This window comes from Elephantulus edwardii, unplaced genomic scaffold (assembly GCF_000299155.1).
Source record: "Elephantulus edwardii isolate Elephantulus edwardi_28Jun2011 unplaced genomic scaffold, EleEdw1.0 scaffold00109, whole genome shotgun sequence".
Lineage (NCBI taxonomy): Eukaryota > Metazoa > Chordata > Mammalia > Macroscelidea > Macroscelididae > Elephantulus > Elephantulus edwardii.
In genome coordinates, this window is record NW_006399859.1 from 820,732 (window position 1) to 829,296 (window position 8,565).

At 34.3% G+C, this 8,565-nt stretch overlaps 1 protein-coding gene across 1 annotated transcript in view; it reads right to left on the reverse strand.

The window, feature by feature from the left end:
- Positions 1 to 8,565, reverse strand: part of GAS2 (growth arrest-specific 2) — a 175,308-nt gene that overhangs the window by 62,980 nt on the left and 103,763 nt on the right. Inside the window, exon 7 of the mRNA XM_006892006.1 lies at positions 7,858 to 7,965. Coding sequence (XP_006892068.1) covers positions 7,858 to 7,965 — 108 coding nt within the window. The remainder of the gene's footprint in view (positions 1 to 7,857; positions 7,966 to 8,565) is intronic.

Below are 8,565 nucleotides of genomic sequence, written 5' to 3' on the forward strand. Positions count from 1 at the left end.
TTTAGATATAAAAAAAGGATGAACAAAAGGCCTGGAGCCTTTCTATAACTATCATCGTTTCTCCAAGTTTATAGACTTTTCCAGAGGCATGTGGTTTAGGAAATGGATGCCACTTTTGCTTCCAAACCTCAAGCAATCTGGGAGCACCAAACACTGCCCATGATGGGTAGCTAATTATGGAGTTTGATACACCTATAGCACAGCTGTCCATCATCACAGCAACTCTAAGTTACTTCAGTAGAGCAAATAGACAGATCACTGCTGTATCGCTAAAAAGAATGTTCATCCCAAATCAATTAATTTGTTAGTATAGTGAATGCTTTGAGAAATCAGTATTGCACAGCAGTGAAGAGGATACATTCAGAGGTCAGGTGGTCAGGACTTGAACTCCACTCCTTCTAGTCTCTGATACGTAACTTGGGACAAACTAATCAATCTATACGTTTCAGCTTCCTTGTCTAAACAGTGGTAATATTCACTAGAGCAGAAGGTAATGTTAAAATGAGATAATGTGTGTAAATGGTCAGAACTTCCCAGAGTCAGTTCTTAACAGGAGAGCTCTGATGGTCTAGTGAGTAAAGAATCTTATTAAAACTATTCATCATGTTAATACTTCTTCACAAATATCTTATCTGAATATCTTTTGAAACTATTATTCCTTGGAATAGATGGTAACAACAGTAAAAAAAAAAAATATAACCAAATATGTACTTATCACCTTAGTGCCCAAAGCAAGTAGCACGAAAACTCAGGTACTTTTTAACATGTGACCTGGCTGACTGGCATTTTGTTAGAAAGTCTTACTACCAGAATATTATTGTTGTTGTTGTGTATTGCTGAATTAGAACCTGCCGATAGCTGACCCTCCAGGGGGCTTCCAAAGACAAGACAATCACAGGGAAGGAAATTGACCATCTTCCTCCCCCAGAGATTCAAACCACAGGCCTTCAGGTTAGCAGCACAGCTCTTCACTACTAGACCTTCACAGTTCACTTCAAAGGTCTCACACCAATGAGGAGTCAAACTCATTAAAGCCCTTTGCTTCCATTTCAAACATTTAGAACTGATTCTCATATCGGATCCTTTCCATGCCACTAACTGTTGGGCCCTAAGGAAAAGGGACTCCAAAGGGCTCATCTTTAATGAGCAGTAGAGAACACAGAGTCCATAGTTCACTGCTGAGGTCTCCAAAAAGAATGGGAATCATCCAGAGTATAGAAAAATGTTTGCATATTTCCTAGTGTAGATGTTAAACAATATGAGTACATTTCGCAAACAGATAAAATATTAAAGGAAGATAAGGAAAGGCAAGAGCTTCAATGCAGAAGTAAAAAGGCTACAAGCCAAGAACAAAACACAAAATCCACCAAGGTCTAAGTAGCACTAAAAATCTAATAATCTCACTACTCTTTACAAAAGTGAAGGAAGTTTAGCAAAAGGATCATAAAAATGAACAGTTATCTAATTAATCTGACAACTTGCAGGTCTTTTATAGATTCTCAATTTTACTGTCTGGTTGCTGACTTCTCTTAGAGAAGTCAATTTTCTTTTAATATCCTCCTCAAAATGAAAAGAGAACAAAAAAAATTAATGCTCATGACTCTATTCCTCCACCAAATAAAACTAAAACAAAAAAAAATCTTCTTTCACTTATCCCAATTTTTTCAATCCTTAACCATTCTGATGTATCATTTCTTTACTGTTATTTTTATTGTATGAATATCAGAGTTCATTCTTCTACCTAATAACATCTTAATTAATCATGTCTTCACAACCATGCATGTAAGTCATCACAATTATAATTTTTAGTACCTGAATCTTGCATACAATGATCACATGAGCAAATATTTTCCAACAGGTTGTACAACAAATATCTTTCTAGAATTTTTTCCTTTTATTTTGAGGGTTTTTTTAACTTCAGCACACATCAGAATCTTATTAAAAATAAGTATGAATAAGGGAAGGTAAGGGGAATAAGAACTGATAAATGGATAAGCTGGGTGATGAGAAAAGCAATATACAATTAGGGGATTGATTAGACATGATAATATTTAAAATAAAATATCAATTGTTGATTAAAAAGTTAATATGATTTATAACTTATACCCCAAATAAACAAATAAAGCACAGAGGGCTGGGCCCCTCTAAACTGCCAATAATTTGCAAGACCAAGTTCCAAGGCGATGCTAATGTTGCTTATCTAGGTAGCACATTTTGAAAATGAATTTTATATTTTTCACATAAAATACAGTCTTAAAATTGGGGTTTACAAATCAAACACAGGCAGTTCTGGAGTTGAAGGAGATTCATTGATAAGTGTATCTTTAAATCCACTTTGTAGGAAGTTAGAACAGGTATAAATTGCTCTCATCTACCTTATTTTAATGCAACAGAAGCCTAGAAGATTTATCCAGGGTTTTGAACAGTTTCATTTCAGTTTGACCTCTTGCTGACAATGTGCATTTCCACCCCAAATATCCTGAATCAGAATGCACATTTTAACAACATTCCAAGCTGAGTGGATCTTGTTAGAATATGGATTCTGAATCACTTTATCTGGGGAAATGCTAATTTTCAGCAGAAGGTTGCAGCAAAATGAATCATTTTCCAAGCCGAGGTATTCCCAAAGGTTTAAAAGCTGCACAGACAGCAAGCAAAAGTGACTGTGAGGAAGAATTTATTACAAATATGCAATGGCTCAATTGTTTCAAAGTAAGAGCAACTTCATAAAACATCAAAAGGCAAGCTTGAGCAGTATCTGAATCTGATGTTCCTAACTCAAGGACTGCCTGAAATATAGTCATTTTCATGTCATCTACTATGTATTTCTGATGTCCTATTCTAAAAGCTTCTATATGTTCATATTACAAATGATTTCTTGATACTTATAGCCCCAGAGAAACCAACTAATAAAATAAACAAAGAAATAAGAGAAAAAAAAGTTATTTCTTTTCTCTTCAAATCAAGACATTAGGACTGAGATTCACTTTAGAAATATATAGAATTGCCAAACAGTAATATCACAGTATTACCACAGAAATTTGCAAAGAGATTTTATCATCACTGTCCAAATACATACATCATTGAAAAATTGCTGAAATATTTATATTTTTGGGAGAAGGGTACATTTTTATGTATACAATGCAAATATAAACTAGCTGCATTTAGATTGCTTGTCCATTATTTTAAAAAAACTAATGCTGCTCATTGGAAGGCATAAGGCAAAAACATGGCTTTTGAAAGTATCTTATAAATTGGAAACAAGAAAATTCCCATTTTAGTAAGAGATAATCAAGTTTGCCTGACACAATAAACATAAACCTCAGAGATTTCTCATCATGCTAAATGATGTACTAGATTTGGGTAGAGATTATTCTGCTATGTAATAGAAATAAACAGAGATATTTATGTATATGCAAACAAATCTATATAAGTGTATCGATGCATTTGTGTGTATTTCTATAGACACATGGGTCTACAGAAATCCATAGAAATGGCACTCTTTGTCAAATGATTCCCACCAGACACCGTCTTTCTGGAGTTTTCACTGATATTAATACATATTTTGTCTTTTTCTTTTTTTTATTAATTTTAATGAAAGTTTACAGAGACTTACGGTTTCCAGTCATTCACTGTTGCACTTTTCACCCCATATTTTGTCTTTTAATTCGTATTTGTTCTTACTGTGTCTGTGTGAATGTAGAAACAGAAGATTTGTGTACATACACCATAATCAAAGCCACATGTATGTGTGTGGGTAATACACCTGGGAAAGTGGTTAACATTGGCTAATTTTGAGAAGATTATACCAAGAGGAAATGTTTTTGTTCCAAACTTACTAAAAACATCATGTATTTATGACTTTATATAGAATATTCACTTCTGAGTGTATGTTTTGCTGATTCTGTTATCTTTATGGAACAGTCTCAGCAGCTTAAAAGGTCCTAATGGTTAAAGATGCACCTATTAGTTGTAAAGTTTTAAATTTTTGAACCTACCCAGAGACATCTCTAGTGGCATTCATAAGGTGCTGGGCTGTTGGCTTAAAGGACAGTAGTTTGAATCCACCAATGTTCTTTAGGAGAACATCCAGTCAAAATTTAGGGGAGCTCTGGTGGAAAAATCCACAGAGAGCTGTACTACTTAATCAAAGGACAAGCATCTCTGGTGATTCCAATTCACTAGTGGTTCCCTGGAAGCACGATGAGCAACCTCCCCCCGTAATTCACAGCCTGGGAAACCCAATGGAGCATCAATTATATTCCTACTCAATGGCAATGAGGTGAGGTGTGTTACGATTTACAACCTTCTTGGAAATCCAAGAATCCACTATGAATCCTTGGAAGAATCCTTGGAAGAATCCTTGGAATCCAAGAATCCTTGGAATCCAAGACTTCTTGGAATCTGAGGCCACTATGAGTCTGAACTGATTCAATGGAAGTGAGTTTGTGGAGTTTGGTTTGTTTTTCTTTTTCTTCTTTTTTAGAGGCATCTCAAAAGATAAAGCTGGAAAATTTGCTCTTTGATTTTGTTTTCAAGATCAAAGCCTTGAAAACACACCATAGTGTCAGGCCAGTCTGCACAGAGAAGGTTGCTTTTAGCCAGAATCTAGTCAACAGCTTCTCACACAACAGCAAGAAGCACAAGTTGTTTGCATTGGGCAAGTTTACTATGTATGGTTATATGAAGACACTGTTGCTCCAGGGATAGGCAGGTAACTCGGAGACATTTGTTAAGACACCATTTACACTTCACTGTATGCACATCCTGTAGAATGCTTTTTATAGCCAAGTAATGTGACCATATTTGGAAATTTGAATAAATACATGTCAACGTTTAAAATATGCTGTTGTTAAATAGTCAATCATATAAAATCGATAATGACAAAAAGATACAGTGATGCAATCTTTCTCCTTTTGAGATTTGACAGTTGATGTTTATAACTTAATTCAGGTATTCAGAGAAATTTAAAGTCACAATATTAAGGAGCTGTAAACCATTTGGCCATTTGAAAACTCCACACCTCTGAGGTTGATTTTGTTTGTTCATTTTCCCTTTTAGTTAGTAATTGCCAATTCCTTACAATGAGTTAGAGCAGAATAACAATCAAAGTACTTGACACAATATTCTAGTCAAAGTATACACACATGACTGTGTCATTTTCAGGTCATTTCATGTGGAAAGGAAGAAACAGGAGGAAAATGTACATCTAAAGACACATGTTCCCCTTCCATGAAATTTTAATTCACAAACACAAGAGAGTGGGAGGTAAAATGCTTCTAGGGATAATAAGAGAAAGAGTTTAGAGACTTTTTAGAATGACTTTGCTTCATACAGGTGAAACTATACTCATAAACAGATGATTAAAATTTAAACAAATATATATGAATTACTTTTTTTTTCAAAGGGAGTTTGGATTTATAATTTAGGCAGTGATAAGAAATGTTGCATTAAAAATTAGCGTCAATTTTAAAATAAATTTCACTTTTCTATTAAAAATGGGATTGCTATTTTGTGCATAGGGCAAATATCAAGAAAATAACTAACTAAAGTTCATTAAAACACTCTTCTAAACCACGCACCACAGCAACATGATGTCATTTGCTGATCCATCTGGAGAGTCTCCTCACCAGAGTTAATTCTTAGAGCAGGCTTACCTGAAACACTAGGAGTAGGAAACCGAATGTGCACAATATTTCCTGATGTGTTAACTGAACTTAAATTTAAATGCTATCACCAAGGTATTTGTTGTCTTGTTTTGGTTTTTTTTTTTTTTTTTTTTAGGAAATCAAATCTCAAACCTTGTATAAACAACATGGATAGATTTTACCAAAAAAAGAGAACCATTTCCTTTAAAAAAGAAAAGAAATATAAAAAACGTATCTAATATGTTGAAGACTCTATGAACTTACACTATTTCTAAGTATAGATATTACTTGCTATTGATAAACGGACTAAATATATGATATGAGACACAAACATAAATAACATAGATATTTTTGCCTAAAATAATAAGTTGTAATAGAGAGGAGACTTTTATTTAATCAAGGGTTCTAATAACATTTATATTTAAAAAAGAATTTCTCTTTTTAGATAAATAAAACCCTATGTTTTAATTCTAAGCTCAAGTTACTGATGTTCCAAGAGAGCCAAAGTCAACCTAGAAAATCAATCTGGTGGAAAGAAAACATATCTGTGGAGATTCTAAATCACGAATACTTAAAATACGAAGTGAAAGCAGAAAGTTTCACTGAAATACAGATCAATGGATCTCTTGGCAACAAAAAATCATCTTTTAGAATCAATCTTGGATAGCTAATTGGGATGAGGAAGGAGGGGGGAGAGGAGTAAAAATAACAAATAGGTGAGCTGGGTGAAAGGAAAGGTGATATACAATAAGAGTTTGGTTAGACAGTGTAGTGAATTAATTACATTAATAAATTGTAATTAATGCTATAAAGCAAAATGTGTACAATTGGTTGAATGAAACACCAATAAGATTTGTAAACTTCTACTCAAATGAACTCATTTTTAACACATCAGAATAATCAGCAATGACTCAGGCAACTGTTTTATCTTAAAAAGTTGATTTACCCAGATTTGTTCTCAAACCTACAGCAATAATTTATCACATTATAGTTTTTATCCCTTTAGTTGCCATTCCAAAGTAAAAGAACAATTATTACCTAGAAATTAAAACACAAAAGTCAGTTAGTAATATTTGACTAAAATTAGGTTAGAACAAAAAAATTATTGACATTCTTTTCTAAGATTAATCTTAATCAATGTTATCTTCAGACATATAGCATAGTCTTAAAACTCACAAATATGTTTTAGTCAAAAGTTGAAATGAAGGAAATCCTTACACTGATAAGATCTCCAATTCATCACCTCTATTTTAACAATCATAAAAATTAATTATCTAGCTGAACATGTTCAAAACAACCTTTCTACAAAATAACAAGCAAGATATTTTAAAATTATTGAACTGAGAAGATAATATGGTACCTTTGAATCATAACTGCTATCATTTATGAGTTAACTAACAAATAAGGCAGAAAGCATTTTTGTTATTGAAAACTTCTTACAGTTTATATTTTTAATAATTTTCATTTTCTTAAAGAAAGAATTCTTGGTCTTAGCAAAAGTCACACACTATACTAAAAAGACTAGACTCTGTTATCTAGAAAACACTGCAATTGAAAGACTGAGAGTTTTACCTCTCTGAACCACGTTTTGTAGTATAAAACTGTCCATGATGCCCAGTAAGGATTTAAATGAGAACAAGTGAAAATGAGGATTTATATGAGACTGCCAAATCAATCATTGGTGTAGACCCACATTCATTTATTTTGAACCAGAAAAGTGCCACTTAAGTGTCATTTGACTTTGTTTGCACTTTCATTCCTTAGCCTGGATCATGATACAGATGTCTAGAACTACCATGTTCAAACACTCTAAATGGTACCCAGGAACAAGTAAATGATTATTTCTAGAACTGAGGTATAGAAGACCCACCCCATCAGACCATTATTTCTCTTTCTTCATTTTAGTTCCTTTGAAAACTAAATATATAAACCATTTTTTCCTTTTCTTTGTTTTATTCTATTTAGTGGCTGTTCTCCCTATAGTGAGTTTGTTTCTGTGCATATGTAAAAATGGATGGTTCTATTTATTTAGAATTATTTACATTATTGCAGGTATTAAAGAAATATTCCTACCTTCCATTTTCAAGGCAACTGCAAACAACCACAAAGAAAGTTACCATTTACTCACCTGCCATGTTTTTCTACAACCCCCACCTTTACTCCCGAGACATCTCATGAAGGGAAAGAAGAGAAAAGTAAGAACTTTTACCCTAATGAAGAGGATCTTTTCTCCCACTCGGTATCTCCCTTGGGAGAGCCGCTCAACACAGAACTTGTTTGGGCATTTGCAAGGAGGATCTTCAGAAATCCGTTTCACCTGAAATAGAAGAGTAACAACGGTCATTCTCTTTAGCTGGGTCTTACTTAGAGCAACTTGTTCAGAGGGTTCCACAGCTTCCTAGAACTTTCAGTTTGGTCCATTATGGGCCATGGATGCCAACGCAGGAGTAGCATATTGAACCATAATTCAGTCAAGAAAATCCTGTAGATCTGTGAAAGACAGACGTGTGCTAAACTGTAATGTGTCATCTATAAACCAGGTAGTTTAAGCCTGGCTGCAGCCATGTCTGAACAAGCGCAGTAGTGCTGTGATGTTTTGGGTGTAACTGCATGTGCTGTAAGTGTGATAAGGGCAGGGAGACACCTGTGTTCTGAGAACTAGAACTTGGTCAGCAGGAAAGTTCCTGGGTGGCTCGTGTGTGTGTGTGTGTGTGTGTGTGTGTGTGTGTGTGTGTGTGTGTTTCCTGGGGCTGGCAGTATGGCAGTATGGCAGTCAGTGTGAGAACCAGAATAAAAGTGATGTTTAAGCCTCCTGAAACTCCTCAGCTAACTCTGTGTTTATATTCCATTTGGCCACTGAGTCTAAGCATCAGGCATTGGTTGATTGATTGCCTTAGACCTGATATTTAATATAATA